The sequence below is a fragment of the Pseudochaenichthys georgianus genome, chromosome 8 (assembly GCF_902827115.2).
Source record: "Pseudochaenichthys georgianus chromosome 8, fPseGeo1.2, whole genome shotgun sequence".
NCBI classification, from domain to species: Eukaryota; Metazoa; Chordata; class Actinopteri; order Perciformes; family Channichthyidae; genus Pseudochaenichthys; species Pseudochaenichthys georgianus.
The window spans coordinates 14535614-14555836 of record NC_047510.2 but is presented as its reverse complement, the minus strand read 5'-3'; the positions used below and the strand labels follow the sequence as shown (position 1 = coordinate 14555836).

Below are 20223 nucleotides of genomic sequence, written 5' to 3'. Positions count from 1 at the left end.
TGTTTTTTGTTTTCTTCGGAGCACTTCCTTTTGTTGATTTCTGCAGAATTTAAGGCTATTATGTATTGCCTGCCTGCTGAGAAACAGTTGGACTGTCAGACAGACCTTCGCCATTCAGCTTCTGATCTGATTATCCAGCTGCGATAATGAATATCTCCACATCTTGAGTTGAATCTGTTGAATAGGGAATTTGGAAGGGAAATAGCTGACTGGGGAAATGATGAGCACTTATTGCAGGCACTATGAGCATAATAACTCTGCACCATGATTGTTTTGTCAGTGGCCAAGTACACATAATAATCATTCTATTTCATGATGTTTATCACCGTCCTTATATGCTTCTACCAAATGTGCATACACTTGAGTCCTGACACACACAATCGGAGTCAAAACACGACGATGCTCATTGTGCATCTGCCTCATTGTTGCCACAGTGTTTCACCATCCCCCAGCCCCCCCGCAAATTTCCCAGCAGCCGCCGTCCTGCCTCTGATGGGACTGGATCTGACAGGGCAGGAAGAGCCTGCAACTACATGCCTCCATCTAAATATAGAACTGAAGTTTTTTCTTTACAAGGGCCTTTTTTTTATTAAAATAACCCCCAAAATGCTATGCATACAAATGGCTATATCACAAGCTCTGCGCCTGGAAATGGTAAATTGGCATCGTAGTTTATTAGAGGCTCACAGCCATTCAAGGGCATTACAAGACATTGCACTGCCTCTTGAAGTCCAAATGTACTCCACCGAGAGACACAGTGAGCGAGACAAACAGGGGGGAGAGGAAAGTGACTTTCAACAGCCAATTAGCTTCCGCTTGATCAGGAGTTGGTGTGAGGGCCAATGTGGGAACCATTACGGCATGGATGGAGAACATTAACCACCATCAGTTCTAATTAAAGACTGACACTTTTTATTTCTCTCCTTCCCCAGCCACTCCTCCCTAACTTCTATTATCCACTTACTCTCCACTCCCCTTAAAATATGATCATTATCTGCAAACCTGATTTTAGCAGGTTACTGGGCTGATTAGATGAAACAGGGCTGAGATGATGAAAGGTCTGCAATTAGCCCGCAATTAAGACATTTTGATTGGTTCAGATGCATGAAACAGGCAATAATTATATGCTTCTCTTAAGCTGCAGATATCATCTCATCATGACGAATAAAGCGTTATTCTGAATGAGATGCAAATCCTGAAAGAGGGCATATAAATACACCATTTCAGCTTCTTTTCTAATCAAATTGACCGTTTTCGAGACTTGTATGTCTCCTATTAACAACTATTAACTATTAACAATTGCATGTTATTCAATTTTTTACAAAGAGCCCCATCATTTTACCTTCCTTCCTCTCCCGTTTCCTCTCCTAACTTTACAGCCTTTAAAGTTGTTTATTTGAATCATTTGTTGCTCTTCTTTCTGGGTCACTCGGCATGCCGTGCTGGCTGCAATGTGACTGTATATTGTGTACTGGAGTGTGTGAGTTGTGTGCTGCACATGACAGTTTGTATTCTGGTGTGTGTGCAGCAGGCAGATACAGTTTATTCGGTAAATATGTGCAAGGAATATTTAAGCAGAAAAGAGCTCCAACTTTACCCTGTTTGATGTGTGAACAATCAAGTGTCGGCTTGTCATCTCACGTTTGTGTCCATGTGAGGGGGAGAAGAGCTGCATGATAAAAAGGTTGGCTGAGATATTTCCAGCAGAGGAACTGGATCCAAGCTCTAATAAGGTTGTGAAGGGTGTGCTTATGAGGATTACATTTAATCTCAGCACTAATACTTTCTTTCTGCGACCCTATTTTAAGATAATCTTTAAAGAAAAAAATCTCTTATGAAGTTCTGCCCTCCTTTCTCTTCCGTCTCCCTGTGTTGCAGGAGGTGCCAGATTGCTCCATGTGTCCTGATTATATGCAAGGCTAAGCACAGTTTGCCCTGCCACTGAAAATAGAGCACTCTCAGCAAGGGGGAAGACTTCTTAACTTTACTTCCATGCAGTCTTAGAGGATTATACAAAGTAAGACACTGGATCTGTCGAGTGCATCTCTCAGTCAACCCCCACATCTCACCTGTACTCAGCCAGGCGTCTGCTCTCCTGCTGACTCGGGTAAATTAACATCATCATTTTAGTGCTTCATTAATCACAGAACACAAGATGAGAAGAAGCATGCCGTGAGACAAGAAGATTTATGAGGATATTTAGCCTTCATGCTGCTCTATCACACTGTGGATGAAGGTATATGGTGCAATTTAAAGCTAATAAATAAAATATGACTGAAAATAAATAAGATCAATATTCAGCTGCTGCCTCACCAAAGAAAAATATAAACCTGTCAGTGTTACTGCCAATGACAAACCACAGTTAGGGTCCCTAATAAAGTATGACAAGTACTGTACAATGAGAGGTGAGGCCAACACGACCCTGTTAACAACACTTATTTGTTTCATTCTAGTATCATATTATGTTTAATCTCACGATGAATTGTTGCTTTTTTGACGTGAAAATATAAGAACAGTTTTATATAATCCTACACATTCACCATAGACTATACAGAAAGTTTTAGTATGTTTGGCTTTATAGTCATGGCAGTCGGACAGTGGTAACAGGACCTGGTGGAGAAGCTTCTTCTCACGTAGAGTGTCTGTAATGAGTTCTGTCAGGCAAGCAGCGAACAGCGGAGCTACTGAACCCAACCTGAGCAGAGGCAAGGCCCATCTGTCAAGCTGGGATGATAAGCCTGGAGCCATCCAGAAACAAATTGCTCAGCTTCCCCACTGCGAAGCCCTACGAGGCAGGCAAGCTACGGGCGGGCAACAGAGATGCGTTGGATTTCTGATTCTCTACACAGGAAAACGGAGGAGGAGTAGGGAAATATCAAACACATTAATCTATGCAGATGGTGCCGATGGCCAGCCATTGCTTTGCAGAAGCAGCAGCTGCGCGCAAAACTCAATGATAAACGGCAAAGGAGAAAAAAAAGAAAATCAGAAAATACATTTTGATTTGCTTACAAGCCTTAGGGTGAGCAGCTTTATTGAAATCACCCACACTTTTACTAATCTCCTTCCTTTGCTTTACAAAGATAATGACAGCTGTCGGACCTTTCCCTCTAGGTACAAACAAACTTTTGAAATGTGCGGTTGAGAAGGTGGGAGATGATCAAAGCTAAAGTAAAAGCAGTTTAAACATCTGGCGGAGAGAGGCGACATTGGCATCATCTCTGTTTTCATTTACCATAACTAGCATCTTGTCAAAAAAAACAAATATAAACTAATTCAAAGTAGTGCCTGCAATAACGTAAAAAGGGCTGGGAATTGTACAGGATTGACAGGAACTCAGAGGAGGTTCGTTTCCTCAGCAATTTGTGGAAGTGGCATTAAGTGCGACATCATTTTGTACATGAATAAATATCAGGCTGGTCCACCAAGCGTCACGCAGCCATCATGCCAACTGTGACAGGTCATTATAAATTGATTAGATATGGTAGGCGAGCAGGACTGGTTGGATATTTGAGAGGGAGGGATGTGGCGTGCAAGAGGAATAAGACAAGACAGAGGTTGCTTTCTAATTTTAAACTCCTCAGCTGATGAGTTGAGAGCAGCAAGAGATGAAAACAGAGAGGCAGACATAAAGGTGGTTACGAGGCTGTGACGAATGGGAAATGAAATTGAAATTGTAGCTGCGCCGAACACAGTGGAACTATCCTCTCCTGCATTTCTCATCAGAGATGAACGGTGTACAACACACGCACACACGCACGCACGCACACAGGAGACAAGCTCTTCCAAATAAATTAATGATTCATTTACGCAGCTTCAAGTATTTTGAGATTCTTAGGTGTCGCAGGCGGGAACGGTCCTTTTATTTATATAAACGACACTAGCAAAATGCTTGCAGAGAGCATTGTACGGAACATTACTTGTGTATTATTACATTCATTGTTATGCAAAAGGGATCCTGCTAAGGAAGTTGTATTAGCAGTAAGCCAGTAAATTGCTTTCCCCCAGCAGATCCTTTTTTTTTATCAAATGGCCTGCTGATCATATACCCACATCCCACCTGAATTAGTTTTTCTCATAACAACACTTTCCCCTCGTATTTTAAGTTCTTAGTTTTACCTTCATATAACACAGCTCATTTAAATGTCCCTTTCAGGCATGTGTCTCTGACCAATTAAAACTCTTAATGGAAATGTACTGGCTATAAAAAGGCAAAGCTTTCCTTTTCTTTTCAGGTCCTAGCTGTAGGGCCACGTTTTTTCTCTCTTAACACAGAGCAGGGAAGTGGGAGAGAGCTTTTATAATATTTGAGGAACAGAAAATGCAGTTACATGAGAATTATGGGACGGGAATAAGACTGGTAATAAAAGTCCTCCAGCTGTGAACTGTAGTAATGCATAAATTAGCTTACATTCTATAATGTAGATAGCACCTCGAGAAAAAAACAAACACAGTAGCAATTCATAGATAATACAAAAATACAATTAAGTAGCTTACACAATATGAACAATGACTCATTTGTGTTGACTGAAAGCCATTCACAGGAATGAATGAACCCTAAAGTGTCCGTGGTCAGGTTGAAAGGTTAGCTGAAGGACAAAGCCCATGTTAAAAACTAATTACACCTTGGTTGCTTGGTTGCAAAATGCCCCCACTCTCAATCAGCAGTGGCCTTGTGAAATAAACGAGCTAATCTTTCCCAACCTGCGCTGTAATTGTTTCAAATCAACCTCACGCCTCAGCGTCACTGCCAGTATAATTGCTCAGGAGCGTGAAGATTAATCTACAGACGCACATCTGTGGGACTTCATTTACGGGTGCCATGCCTTGTGGATCCAGACTCATTTGGTTTTCAATCTGGTAAAGCATATGGAGCCAAACAAAGGGGGGGACATGGTGAGGAAAAGAAGGACAATACGCAAACACTCACATGGTTACCAGCACCTATACAAAGCGAGCAACGAGGACACACGTAGAAACCCATGTCTCTAAGCAGAAGGTGATGTATGTGAGTGCCGCTGTGAATAGCTGTGATCAGCGAATGATTGGTCTGTTATCATGTCCACCTGTTAATGGAGGAGAGGAGTCAGGCTCAGACACAGTCAACACATTTGAACAAGAGGAAAAGCGTCATAGTTTGCACAGCTAGGCTCAGAAATCAGCGATTGGAATTGTGAGCCACTTTCAGGCTGAGAGAGGACGGGCTATTTGACAAGCTCTCTGAAGAGAAACAGCTGCAAGCTGCAAATTAGAAAGCCTTTGAGAAGCTGCTCTGTCCTTTGTTGTCTTCTTCCTCCTCTCCTCAAAGTGCTGGCATGCAGATGTCTCCTCTCATTCCTCATGTGTAATTACAAAGATGGGAGAGTGGTATACAGGGATGATTCTACATGAGGTATTGTACTGCAGGCGGCACACCCGGGCCGCCTGCGAGCCTTTAAATGGGAGATCTTCACCATAGAACATCATTTAAAGACGGACTACTTCCTCATGCCTTTCATCAAGTTAACACACCAGACACAATATGGTTAAAAAACAAACAATGCGACCACCCATTGTGGTGTTATATACCCTCCACTTCAGCAGTAGGGTCCTCCTGCTCTGCCCGGCGCAGAGGAGAGACAAGGGGCTGCGCAGATAAGGGTTCTTATTAGAGAGCATGCAGGTGTTTGGAGAAGTGAGGCCATAACAGGATTCCTGAGTTACTATTGGCCAGCAGGATTTCACTCAATGTGAAGAGAGTAAGAAAAGAAGCACAGAGGGGTGTGTGTGTGTGTGTGTGTGTGTGTGTGTGTGTGTGTGTGTGTGTGTGTGTGTGTGTGTGTGTGTGTGTGACGGGTGAGTTGTTGGCCAGGGTGTTATAATTGTGAATCCCCTCAGGGTCCCGCAGTACAGAGCGTCTTAGACACCTGCTGGTGTGGTGATAAGAAACGAAAAGCAATCACTCCAGTTACCCGGCAGCCCCAACTGGCGTCTTGCTGCCTCTCAACCGGCTACTTGGGCATTTCTCTCAAATATAACCGGCTTTCTGTTATAGGTCAGCTCCTCAGTGGGCTTTTGCCTAGGGAGAAGAGAGTAGGAAACAGGAGAGGAGATACTGAAGGCAAAGAGAGAAGCTTTTTTTATTCAGAGTTAGGCCTATAGTGCATTTTTTTTACTGTATCTGCACCTTTCTCCTGCAAACCTAACAATGCAAAGCAGGAAGTGTGGCAGAAGTTCCTTGCCGCACTACAGGCTGCCGTTTCAAACCAACTTTATCACCCACAGAGGTCAAGGACTTGCGGTCTGGCTCCGAGTGGGTCCTCAGACTCTCCACAGAGCGTTTCTCATTAGCGTGATTCCAGCAGAGGATTATAATGTGAATCCTTGAGATAAATCTTTGCTCGTCACAGAGAGACCATCAGCTGTTGCAGTCAGCCAGCGAAGACTCCTGAATTATTCATTTCCTGTTTACAGCAGGCGACAGGTGCGCGACCTCTGTGATGAGTGCCCAGGGTGTCTGGAAGAAGTGGTGACATGGGAAGGGAGGGGGGGGGGGGGGGGGACACCTCGGAGGGACAGCACTGGAGACGTGGCGGAGGAGAGGGTGGGGGGGGGGATTCAGAGGAAACCAATTTGTTAGACTCAGGTGCTTGGTACGGTTTGGGTCTGCTTTTGCTTTTCATGCTTTTAATTGTAATTATGTGGCAGGGCATGCAGCTTCAGCAGACTTTTATGTACGGCTCCATGGAAGGTGTTTTGAAGGGAGAGTAGGATTGCCAATTTTAGGGGGGGGGGGAAGCAAGTAAATTACTGTTCCCCCAAAAAGCGAGTGTAACACCCAGGGTGGCAGTGGGGGTCGGGGAGGTCTGCCAAGCTTGAGCTGCACATCAGCCGAGTGGCATTTACTGTAACCTTTCCCCTGGCTTTTAATAACTGCAGCAGAAACAGCAAAAACGCGATTCACTGGGGAGGGCTGGGGTCTCCAACTCCCCGAGACCACACAATGCCCATATACACCTAGGGAGTAACATGGAGTCCACAATGACTCAGTTTCAGCTCTTTGAGAACTGTATTACAAGTATAAGTATTTAGTCTGAGGGGTTTGTCACGTAAGAGAAGAAGAGGAGAACTGCTGTGTGTTGGACAGACAAAGAGGGTAAGGGCTGGAAATAAGCAGATGTTGTCAAAAGACACAGTCAACCCGTCTGGTTTGCTTAGTTCAACACCAAAGAAATACCAAACTGAATCACACGGAATTCAATCTGGTTCACTCAGCCTGAACAATAGTGTCTGACACCTGATAGCTCAAGAGTAAGCCTCCCATTTATTCTCATATATTGATGTGGACATCGGCATGAACACACACACAAGAATGCATGCAAACAGAAGCTCATACTCTCTGTGATGCATGGGGTTCACCTTCAGGCAGCTGGGAAGAGACACACACATTTCTCCCCCTTTGGCCAACTCCTGCTTCAGACAAAATCACAAAGGGCTGGATGATATAGTGAGCTGTCCCCTCTGGTTGCAACGAGGGAATGGAAGCACGTCTCCGAGACAGCAGCTACAAATGGCCGATCTCTGTAACTGCCTTCTATTTCTCTCTCCGCTGTGCATCCACGCAGACCTTGGCAGATCTCAAAGACAGATTTGTCTCGATTGAAAGTCGCTGAAGTGTCCTCAAGCGTCAAAGCATTACTACTTATCGCTGGAAAGCACAGTGGAGACGATCCAATGAAAAGACAATAAGCTATGAGGTCATTTGGGATGGACAAACACCCACGAAGCGGGCAGGACTGTAAAGAGCCCACAGGCGAGACCATCATGACGTGAAGTCTTGGTTTGAAAGACTCAGTCTGCCTGCTTTGGCTGCATTGTTGGAACTGCATGCATCTCATGTTCCCACCACGTGTAACAACAGGAGAATCAGTTTTGGCATCTGAAAGACACTCAAACTCAACAAATATCATCTGTAATGTTTTAAGGCACTCACCTTCACTCATTTTCACTTCACTCTGCATCACTGCCTAAACACTTGCCAGGGGTCACTGGATGCAGCAGGCTGATACGTATCTGTTTATTTTTTAAACACCCTTTAACATCATGCAGGACTTTAGTTAAATCAATTTATTTGACTGGTGAAGTTATTTTTTTCAGTTTTGAACAGTTCCAGCAAATCTCAGTGACCTTTACCGTTGTCACTGTCCTCCAAACCCCTGAGGTCATGTGATAAGCTGCTGCTTCCAATTAATTAACATGTGAGACATAAAGGAGCTGTTTGTTTTCTGTGGCCTGGCCCAGGCTGTTGAGCTGCCTCCCTTAGTCAGATCACTGTTACAGTGTGGCTTTGGTTACAATACACATACCATTAATCACAACTTTTCATATGGCTAGAATTGTATTCATCTTTGAATACATTTATATTTTAAATAGGCCCTTTAGCGCTTTTTGTGGTTTTCCCTTTCCTGTAGTGTGTTATATATGTTTTTGTGTATGTAAATTGTCTGCAAAGGCTAAAACCCTGAAGTTCCCTGCAGAGGGAGTACACGTCTCCCACACACTCCCCCCTGCCTGAAACGCCTCCATTGTACTGTTTTTTTACAGTAACAAAGTGACATCACCATGTAACACGTATATTGGCTAACACTCCAAAACACTATACCTGATATGCTAAGAGATTGGACATCTTCAAATGGTTGACCTATCAACAATCAGAGCAGACTGGGCTCTGGTTTCAGACGGAGGGGGAAAAGAGGGGCTGCAGCACTAAGTATGAGAAAAATAAAGAGCTTTTTTAACAGTAAAGCATTTACGCTGTCATAGTAAGTGAACAATATACAAATATGAACCTGAAAGTGAGCATAATAGGGCGGCCGCTTTAAAGTAGATTTTAAGGAAACAAATGCATGATTAAATGTGAGATATGTCATTCAGCTGTTATCATATAGAGTGTGCTGGTACACGATCTTTCCAGACAGTTACATCAGTGCTTACATCGTGGAGATCAATCCTATATTTATAAAGGTAGCATCTAAGGGAGTCCTCCCTATAAAGGTGATGACATAACTCTGGTGTAACTCGAGCTTTGTTGACCCTTGGCTAACATGCTGTAACCTCGTCTGACTGATAGTCGACTCGGCTAACCCACTCAAGCCAGTCTGCGTCTGTCTGCGGAGACAAAGAGGATTTAGAGTTAATCTGGACTAAGCAACAGCAGGAGAGCATGCTCCACAACACTCCAGGGAAAAAGACTAATCAAGACATCATGAACATCAAACAGGGAACAATTACCTCTAATAAAATCAATTCGGCTGATTGACGGAGAGAAAGGGAGAGCAAACGAGAGCCAACATTTATTTGATTGGATTTAATTACTCTTGATTGTTTTGTGTAGGATCAAGCGAAAGAAAAGAAACACAGACTAAATTAGAGTTGAAAGAGGACTCTGACCTGAGTTAGTTCTTTGCAAATTGCTCACACTTTCTTGGAAGTATACTTAATAGTGTGGTTTGGACAAATCTGTCTTGTTGATATGTTTAAGTGCTCAAACATAAACAATAAATCAGTGAAATGTTTCACCCAAACAGAAGGCAATACAGATAGTTTTGCACTAGACTTAAATTAAGCTACTCGTTTAGCTCCAGAATGTAGACTGGCCTTGTCAAATGACTTTGAGTACCAAAAATGCACAAAGGCGGCTGATGAGCTGACAAAAAGGTTTGATTATACAGAACCAACGCTGTATTTGATTGCAGTAATGAGAAAATGGCTTTAACAGGTGGAAGTGTACAATTCGCAATCCCTCCTCATTAGTAAGCAAATAAATTCAATCACCTCTTTTTGGTGCGGCTTGATAAATCCCTTCAAAGTGGTGTGTGCTTCAACGCTAGCAAGCAGCTTTAATAGATGCAGAGCTGCTAATGCATCATTCTCATTGACTCTGCACTCGCTACTCCGCGGAGATCAGCCGGTACACAATCGCTGGCCCCAGGCAAACAAACCCAGGTCAATGAGGTTGGGGCTCCGCGGGGAGCAGTGAGGTGTATTTTTCTTGCTGTGGCTCCAATAGCTTTACACATTTTATTCATATGTCCCTAGAGAGAACAGGCTACAGCGTGCTGATGCTTCAGGGCAGGGCAGGAGCTCTTAACAGGCAGGGCCATGTTGCAAAATGCATATCTGAGGAGACAAGCTGTGTCTTACTGAGGAGAGAAAAGGGCAGCGGCAGATCCTCTGGCCCTGAACTACTACATAGAGATGTTCACCCAGATCAGGAAGAAGAAGCAGAACAACGTTGCTACTTCTTGCTGAAACCCCCGTAACGTAATCTCCATGACACAGCAGGATACGTCCCCTGGGACTGAAGCGCAAGAAAGACGGAAGCATGAAGACAATGAGAAAAAAGACACTTATGGAGCGATTTCATTGCATTGCACAGCTCTGCAGGACTCGAGTCATTTAAGTTACCAGGTCCTTTTATGTATTACGTTTTTTAATGCAGATTGTACCTCCTTATTGTAGGCGGGATTACTACTTTAGACACTAAGCCAAACAGGAACACCTACATCACCAATGTTCCAGCATCCTTTTGCAAGCTGCCATTTTTAAAAACTGGGTCAAGTAAATAAAAGGATTGTGTTTGCTAATGAAAGTAGCTTGACTTATACATTTTGTGATTATGTGCGTCATTAGTAATGATGGCACCTGGTAATCAGCAGTGTGCAGGGTTTTAAACTTTGGCTTAGTTTGTTTGGAACCAGAACCGGGTGGTGCTGACAATGACTTCTATCCACCAGGTAGTATTCCTAACTTTTTCTGATGGAAAGCCAAAAGGGACCGGTAAGTTGAGCCATGTAGAGAATGATAATTAATATGAGAAATGAGATGGTCGGGAACAGACTGTTGCCTTTAGTCTGATTCTGAACACTTAAACACGTCTTCAATGACGCCGCGACATGTGACGCATCAAAGACCGATCAATGTATTTGTTTACTGAGAGCGGGACAGAACGCAGCCTTTGGTAAAGGATTAGACCGAGACACAACGTACTCTCTGCATGCCTGCTAACAAATCCCCAATCCATTGGTTAGACAGCGTCTTCTTTAACGCACGCACGCACACGCACGCACGCACGCACGCACGCACGCACACACACACACACACACACACACACACACACACACACACACACACACACACACACACACACACACACACACACACACACACACACACACACACACACACACACATAGTGGCACTGGGATGATGAGCTTGTCCCACTTAATCACTTCCTATTAGAGACACCTGGAAGGTTGCAGCAGCCTCGTGTGATTATGTGTAATCATAGAAATGTCACATTTGAATGATAAGCAGCATGGGAAGACGGCTTCAAGCACACCATAGAATCATCAGCTATTCTCATGCATAAAACTATTCATATATTAAAAAATATACAAAATAAATTCAGACACGTAACATTATAATCTCGTACATATTTTGCATATGCAGGCGTTTGAATACACACACCCACACTGGGCATTTGGGAGTGGGGGGGGGCTATCTTCTTTGGATAAAAGACATTTCTTATCAGCTTCCTCATGGAGGAGCTGGGAATTAAGGCATTTACTCAAATGAAAGAGGCAGCTTTTGGCGATAAGCCGAGAGAGACGGAGCTCAACTAAGCTTTCAGATTGGCCTGGGCCTACAGAGGGAACAGAGGAGGGTGTGAAAAAAAACAGAGGAAAGACGGATGAATGGATGATCATGGATGAAAGATGGGTAGAAAGTTGATGATGTGATGGGAGGATGGTGCTGTGTTGCGCTTGCAGGCAGATGTGTGCCTGCAGAGGAGGAGTGCGTGGCTTGTGTCTGCCATGGAAGTGCTTACCTAAAGCATATTTAGAGGATGTGGGTGTAAAAGCTATTCTGTTGACCCCGGGTATTTAGTCTCTGCTGGCGTGCACGTGTGCGTCCGTGCCTTCTGTCTATCCCTGTGCTCGTATCTGGCCCTGTCTGCACAGCGAGCTGGCACATCTTCTCCGCTGCGCCGGGTTGTGGGCCGCGCTACAATAACCCACTTCAAAGAGACCCATTGTCACACACTAATGTGGCAAACGGCAGCTAGCGCCACAGAAATCAGCACGCAGTGAGACTGGATATTCCCTCTGAGATGGGGGAGGAAGGGTGGCGTGGGAGGGGGAGAGAGAGAGAATGAGAGAAAGAGATTTTTTTCGCAAACACACTGCTGTGCCAACATTAATCATGTAGACTCTCATAAAATCATTAGAGCTGATCATTCCCAGTCAGGCTCTCCACCGCGGCTCAGTGCAGAAGAGAATGCCAATTTCTGTAGGAAATGTAAGCCAACACACAGAAACATTTGTATTGCACAATATCAACACGGAGAAAAAGCGAGACGTTTGCACTGAACAGCAGGTGACTTGGGATGTATTTATGTACAACAGCTTGTACATATTCAATGTGTTTCATATATAATTATGTTTTTCACGCGCATGCAAAAACACCCACACCTATATTTGCATCTGCCTTTTAAAGACTCATTTATGTATATTCATATTCTGTTTGTGAGGACTCGTTGCACTCCCATTACACAACAAACCACTGATTGCATTTAAATGTGCGTCTGTGTGAACAAAAATGCTTGCTAACATTTCTGTATTTGTGGCTTTTAATTTGATTTATGTGTATCATAAATGTACTAAGTGTCACGTGTGTGTGGGGACTGGCTTCCCTTATGGGGACAAATTGGAGGTCCCCATGCGGGGAATCATTAATTTTAGGGTGAAGACTTGGTTAGGTTTAGGATTAGGATTAGGGTAAAGTTAAGGGTAAGGGTTAGGGTTAGGCATGTGTTGGTTATGGTTAGGATAGGTCTCCAGGAAATGCATGTAAGTCAATGTAATGTCCCCTGCAGTGATGTATACATGGTATGTATGTGTGTGTGTGGGTGTGTGTGTGTGTGTGTGTCTGTGTGTGTGTGTGTGTGTGTGTGTGTGTGTGTGTAGAAAATGCTTACTATTTACATTGGAGATTGAATCGTGTGTGCAAAGAAACTGCAAACCATGTATTTTGGTGATTGCATTTTGTGAATTGATTTATGTTTATTCCTTTGGTGTTAAGGCACAGCGATTCAGTGCTGAGGTCTAATTTTTTAAGTGTGTTCACACAAAAAAAGAAGCTATAATTTATGAATTGGGATTCATTGTTTTCGAATAATTATACATTTCGTACAACCCTTACGTTTCCTGGGATTTTTGTAATATGTTTAATCTAATCAAATATAATAAAATTACTTTTTTTAATGCTGTTTACAGTACAACTCATCATCAAACATTTAACAGAAACATGATAAACTAGATTTAGTTGTTTTTAGATGTATTCTGTTTATTGAAATGGCTGTTAATCAATTCAAGAGATATAAGACAGAGAGAGCGTCTAATGTTTGTTTTTGTTATTCTCTGGTGGCATTTTGTGATTTTCCATACAACTTATATTTGTGTGCATCCAGTGCAACGTTCGTACATTAATTCCCAGCTACTGTAATTAATCCGGCGAGCGGTGAGCTGTTAAAAAGATGCCGCAGTACAGGAGGAGGTCAGCATCCTGACGGGGAACAAAGAGCTGGAGCAGATCCAGCCATTAGAGCTGGATCACAGAGTCTTCTGTTTACACTTACCACCATTTACACACTAGCTGCACTCTACTGTGAGCATTAGACCCCGGAGTATTGCAGATCGGTGGACAGGGCACCATGTTCTGATTGCTGGAGCTGACTGTAAAATCGATGGCCTTTGTTACTCTCTAAGCTACTGATGATCCTCCACCTGCTTGGAGAGCTCGGGCGGTTATAAAGACAGTCTGGTTTGATGACATACAAATACACTTGAGATGAGGACTGAGAATACGGGAGAGCATGACAGGGAGATATCATGTTCAAGTTGTATTCCCTTTATGTTTCAATCCTCTCTACTTGCACCGGTTTCAGTTTCTACTCGAGCTCTATTCGTTTGTCTGCTTTCTTTTTCTGCATATGCTTCTTCTCATCCTTAAGTCTCTTAACAGCCTTTAACTCTTCTCTCGCTCATTCAAGTCAAGGTCAGAGGATGTGGCCCACTTCAGTTAAAAGCTGCCCGAACTGGTAAAGACCGATTCATTTTCAAGTGCAGAACAACACACACACACAAACATGCTGCAGTGGGAGATGATGTGCCGCTGCTTCCCCTTCAAGGTCTCCCATCTTTAGCCCCTGCACCCAGGGATGAGAGGCTAAGTGTCGAGGTTTCGGTGCCGAGAGCAGCGCGGGACCATTTCTCATGTTGTCAAAGCCCCCGCTGGGCCTCCCATATGCCGGCAGCTCTCAGCATCCAGAAGCCATCACTTCAGCAGGCGGGCCAATCAAACCCTAGCTGTCACTTCAATAAAATGACTTGTCTTGGACTGTCACTCACACGGGGGCATTTTCCCCACAAGATGGCTTCCCCTGAGGCCAGGAAGGTGCATATATGAACTGTGCATACAAACGCTGCATGTGAAAAGCAAATGTAGTTTATGTTGCAATACAAATCACATACTATAGCAATACAAGGAGTATACAAGTGTCTCTATGAACATAAAGAAACATATCTCATGAATAACTATTGGGGTCAGGGAAAACCAGCACAGAATTGGTCATGTTTCAGTAACTTCATTGACTTGTGACCTCTGCTCTGTGCTGACCCCTGACCTGCCTGAAAGGCGCCTACAGACCCATGAGGACAGGTCTAATTATTGTCACTTCAACGGTCCACCCACTCTCTAACTCTTCCATGCAATTCACACACAAAATCCACCCTGAACACTCAAACAAATGTGCATTTCCCTTTAATTTATGATGTTATACTCCTGCATATATCTAGCAGAGGTTCTGTCAGAGACAGTGGAGTTTGGTGAAGATAATGTCCATCAACTTATTCAGAGACAAATCCCAGACAGAATATACAACATAAACATAAAATGTCTGTGTTGGTGTGAGTCCATGTTTTAGTATCAGCTCAAGGCCTTTGCACTCTTGTTATATTGCTCGACCCAAGCAAATGTGATGCAGCAGAACCAGAGATATATATCTTTTTATTCCAGGCTCGTCAAAACTTGCCGCCTAAATTCCCACAAAAACACGAGTATGAACAAGGCTACACAGATTTCCTTTGTGCACCTCCCTCAGGAGCCACAACAGTCTTCATATTACTTCTCTGTCATGAGCACCAGTACTCCCCGAGACATGTAAACAGACTTTAGAATGTAACATTTAGTGTGCATACAACATAATAATGCAATGATGCAGAAAGAAATCCATCAGAATTTAGTCAGGTATTCTTATTGTTCCACTTAGCCCCAAAGGAAGAGAGCATTATGAGTAGAAGTTGTGACTCATGCTCCAATAGCAGAGCGAGACGACTCCTGAAAAGCACTAAACATCAGACATTGATGACACACAACACTGTGAGAGCATCCATGAATAGAAACTAAAAACTCTCATCACCTCCTGGACTGAGCGCTACAGGGAAAGATAAAAACAAGATCAAGAAAAGTGTCTAGCAAGACTAAAACAAAGAAGAAGAAAACAAATAGTTTAGGAGGGATAATAACACACCCCACATTTCCTGTTTCCTGGAATAAATAACTGACTGGCAAAACGCCACACACATTCATCGACGACTTCATAAAAGGGCTATAGAACTTTACACCAGTGGGACGAGGTATAAAATGCAGTCAGATGAGAACCAATAAATATGAAATAATATATTATACACTTAGTGGTAGTAGTAGCATTCTTCTCGTTCTCACAGGAGTCTTTACTCAGATGACGCGGACTAATAGGCGCAGAGGTAATGCAAAATAAAAAAGTCAGTTTGACTACATATTTGTCATTTTAGGGGAGGTGTTTGTTGAGCTAATAGAGCAGTGGGTTATTTGTCTCTGCTGCTGTGTGAGAGAGAGGGTAGAAGTGGGCTGAGCGGGAGCTGGAGAGCTGCCACCTCCATCCCTCTGGCCCATGAGGGATGGACAAAGAGACGGGAGGCTCAGGAGATCCATCCATCATCATGTCTCATTGCCTCACACACTTTGCTTTTGCATGCAAGTGCACAGACACACAAACACACACACAGTTAGCTCAGATGGAAGCCCACTGCTGCTTAGACCGAACACTAAAGCAAACACTTGAGGAAGCCCATGTGTGTCTGAGAGGCTGACGGTGCAGATGTGGAGTTGGTGGGAAGTGGACCCTCAATCCAACCTTTTAATTAACCCCCCCATTCACTCCCCCTCCCCCTGCACAACCACTTCAAACCACTGCTTGGGAACCCCTGAAGCCTCAGCACATAAAAGCTGAAACCAATGGCAAGTGGACATTCCAAGGTCGATCACTGACTGCTGGGTTACATATGCTATAATTATGCTCGTCTACTACAAAAAACACACTGCTTTTATCTTCTTATTGTCCATCAATCTTTCACAGCCCTGATTGAAGGGTGTGGCCAGACCCCACTATAGTCACAGCCTGTAACCCTAACCTCATGTAATTAGCCCTGATCAAGCTTGGGGCCCTGTTTAGCGCCGATTAGCCCCGCTTCCCATGCATTGCCAACGCCCCCACCTCAGATCCTGCAGATAAAAAAAGAGTGGAAGAGGAAGAATGTCACCCACTCCCAGAGGGACAGGCCTATAATCAGCCCTCCCACAGCCCCACAGCCTGTCTCCTGCCTGGGGGCCCGGCAGGGGGTCATGAGCGGATGGGTGAAGTCAGACAAGGTTGAGCCCCCACCACCAGCCCTTTTTCATCCTCAAGTCAATACTGAATAGGAACAGAGCCCTGCCCCTTTTCACAACAACACACTGAATAATAATGGCCGTCGTCAAATAACGACAGTTATTATCTAGTACTGTGAAGAAGCCGATGCAGCCGCAGAGCTCCCCTGTGACCCACCAAGCGGCTTTTAAGAGGACATAATGGCCAAGCTGGAATCATCAGAAGGCAAAGGCCAGAGCAGTTAGAGCTCCAATTGACAGGAGAGCTGCACTTCTATGAGCTGACGAAAAGGCAGAAAGAGCACAAACATGATGAACCTGAATGTTGAAGGCTGCATCCATCGGATTTGGAAGTGGCGTTGTTGGAAGTAAATATCTGGAGAAATGCTAATGTGGCACCATTTGCATGAGTCATTGGCCTGGCATGCACCGAAGCCATTTTAAGAGCAAAGAGATGTCAAAGCACTCCATAATCTCACTTAAAGCTAGATCAATCACATCGGAAGGTCTGGTGTACCTTTGTGTGAGTGTGTGAGTATATAACCATTAAATCCAATTCAGTAAAGAAGACTGACGGCATATTCCCTTTAGATCTTTGTAATCTCATCCTTTTCGTATTCTCTTACGTTTTCGATTGCTTCATCTCTGAAATATAAGTAAGGACTCAAAGCGTATAGTCCACTCAGAAAAAACATTGATATGCATGAAAGGTAGACAAGATTTAGCCATGACTATAAATCAGTGTTTCATATAAAGCACAATGGCGCAGGTCCATCCCTCCGCTCAGCCCACACAGAAAAATGTACACCTTTATTATCTGATATTATGAGTGATGAGCTGGAGTTCATTATGGAAATGAGGTGAAGTTCTCTATTCTAGATTTAATGGGGTTTTCCACCCTATTGGCAGCTATATTTATATAAAATTTAAGCAAAAGTATCAAATATAATGTAGAGCATGCATTCCCTCCCTTTAAAAAATAAACTCACTAATTTAATACATAATTTTAAATCAAAACTAAAGATCAAGTTATTTTCTGAAGACTCTCTGGTACAATAAGTGATTTATTACTCAGAAGCATGTCTGACTCTTTGTATTATCAAGCAGAAATGAAGTATATTCTAAAAAATGTATATCCTCTGCACAGTCACCCTAACACAACGAATTCTGGTTCACAAATAGCAAATCATTTCAACACAATCAATTCTTAACGAAAGGTCAGGTTTCATAGGCCTATCTTAACAGGATGCATTCGATGCTTCCAGATCAGACATTTAACATTATCAATATTAATGTGCCCAAGAATGTGCTTTGTTGTCCCAATATGAGACAAAAGTTCGCGCTATGGAGGAATGAGGAAGAGGCTGAGGTGTCCGTAACTCCGCACCGGTAAGAAGACACACATTTGGATTTGGGGATCTATTTGGAGCTTTATATAACTTGATCTATACAGTAGAAATAATGCCGGCACAATTATAGAGTCGAGACCAAGGCTATTAATAAATTCCACACACAATTCAATCATAAAACGACTCTCTTTTAACACTGCCCGTGCGCGTCCGATTACACTTCCTCAGAAAGAATCCTCCGCATTTCTAATATTCCTGACAGCCACTTCTGTTCCTCTCAATAATGTGTTTTGACTGTCAGATACTTTACATGTTTTGAGTGACAGAATAAGATAATTAAATATAATTTCGTTTCTCAAAGTGCCGCTGCATTATTTCTCTGACATCCACATGGACCTACGCCGTGCTATTTCTGCTATCCTTTATACATGTGTCGTTCAAGTTAGTACAGTCAGCGCAGCCACATCATCACCGGTAAATAGTGAAGTACTGAAGGTGTTCAACACTCACCGATCAACATCGTGCGTCCGGGACCGTATACGAGTCTCTCCAGCTCGAGTCACCGTGCGTAAAAAACGGTAAATATTTTACGCACTTTTCTCCCCGGAGAGGTAGGACAGGTAAGAACCAGAGGCGTCCTGTAGTTCTTAAGAGCAGAATCAGCCCCGACAGATTCCAATTGATTTGTTCCCCTCTATTGTCTCTGTAATGACAACTTATGTATCCTCTTTTTCTCAGTCTTTTGGTGACAAATCCCCGATAAATCTCAGATCCTACTGATGCGCGGTATCCTCAGTTAAATCCTATCGCTCGTGCTGCTGCTCCGCTTGGCCTGAAGGAGGCGAGGAATGGGGCTGTAGGAGAGAGGCTGGATGTACTGCCTGTGACTTCTCTCTCTCTCCCCTTCTCTCTCTGACTCCTCTATCCCTGTCATCCTTTTTCTCTCTGTCGTCCTACCTCGTTCTCTCTCGTTCTCTCACTGAGCACCTTTCCACTTGACAAGAATGCACAGATGGGGAAATAAGCAGCCATTATCCACAGTCATAACTACTTGGCAAGCCCTCTTGTCAAACGTACTGTCTTACAGGTCAGCATCAAATGTTTGAGACATACATATGCCCTGCCATGGCAGAGAGTGAATAAGAAGAAACACCAGGTGTGGTGGAAAGGCTCTGACAGGCTTCAGGTGGCAGAAGCATGATAGGAGCACTGTTAACATTAAGGAAAAGAAAAGGAGTATTTTCTGACACAGGTTTCCATTTGTGCTCTCATCGGGATGATTTGCTAGCACTTGTCAAGGCAGCTGCCTCGTGTGCACGGCAGTGTGAGTAAGAGCGACAGGAGAGTGACTGCAAGTGATGGTTTCTCACAGCCACCCCTCTTGCCAGTCTGCTCTCCTTTGTGTCTCTTCTTGTCAATGCATAATTTGGTGAAGCTGACACATATTCGGGGATTCGGAATTGGCTCGAGAGCAAAGAGAGCCGGCTCGTATTACATTTGAGTTTGTTCAAATGGCGTGTGTGTGTGTGTGTGTGTAAGCATAGATAGTGGGTTGAAGAGCCTTGGTGCAACGCTAAGCTGTCCTGGAGCCAAGCCAAAGCACATCTCCCAGGGTGCTATCAGGAACTTAATTACAGCATTAAATTGCTCCCTCTCTGCTGCTCGCCCACTCTTAGTTCACTTCCCCTTTTTTACCCTTTTCTCCCCCTTCCTTCTCTAACTCCTTCTCCTCAAACAGTCTATCCATATAATGTTACTTGCCTCTCTCTCCGTCTTCCTCTGCCTTTATCTCTTGTTGCTCTTTTCCCTTTCTCCTGCACTCGCCAGTTTGGCACAAATGCACGCTGGAGCTGCAGTGTTCGTGCCGTCATCGTGGGAAAAGGCCTGTGCCTTGATCTTTCTTCCCTCTGTGCACCCATAAATAACAAGAGCTCTTCCGCTGTCCTTACTGTGTATTTATATTTTGTATTTTCAAACTTGCATATCAATAACCCACTCATGATGCTGCAGTCAGTTTGTTATGTTGTAATGAATGCGCTGTTTTACAGGGTTACACTGCAAGTGTGAATGTGGAGCGTGGCAGCAG

The 20223-nt window shown here is 43.7% G+C and overlaps 1 protein-coding gene across 2 annotated transcripts in view; it reads right to left on the bottom strand.

Annotated features, from left to right (window-relative positions):
• Positions 1–20223, bottom strand: part of znf385c (zinc finger protein 385C) — a 159737-nt gene that overhangs the window by 38683 nt on the left and 100831 nt on the right. The window contains exon 1 of one of the 2 annotated variants that reach the window (XM_034088465.2): positions 18648–19187. The exons of the other annotated variant lie outside the window; for it this stretch is intronic. Coding sequence (XP_033944356.1) covers positions 18648–18657 — 10 coding nt within the window. The 5' untranslated portion in view covers positions 18658–19187. Of the gene's footprint in view, positions 1–18647; positions 19188–20223 lie in introns of those variants that run through there. 2 annotated transcript variants of the gene reach the window in all.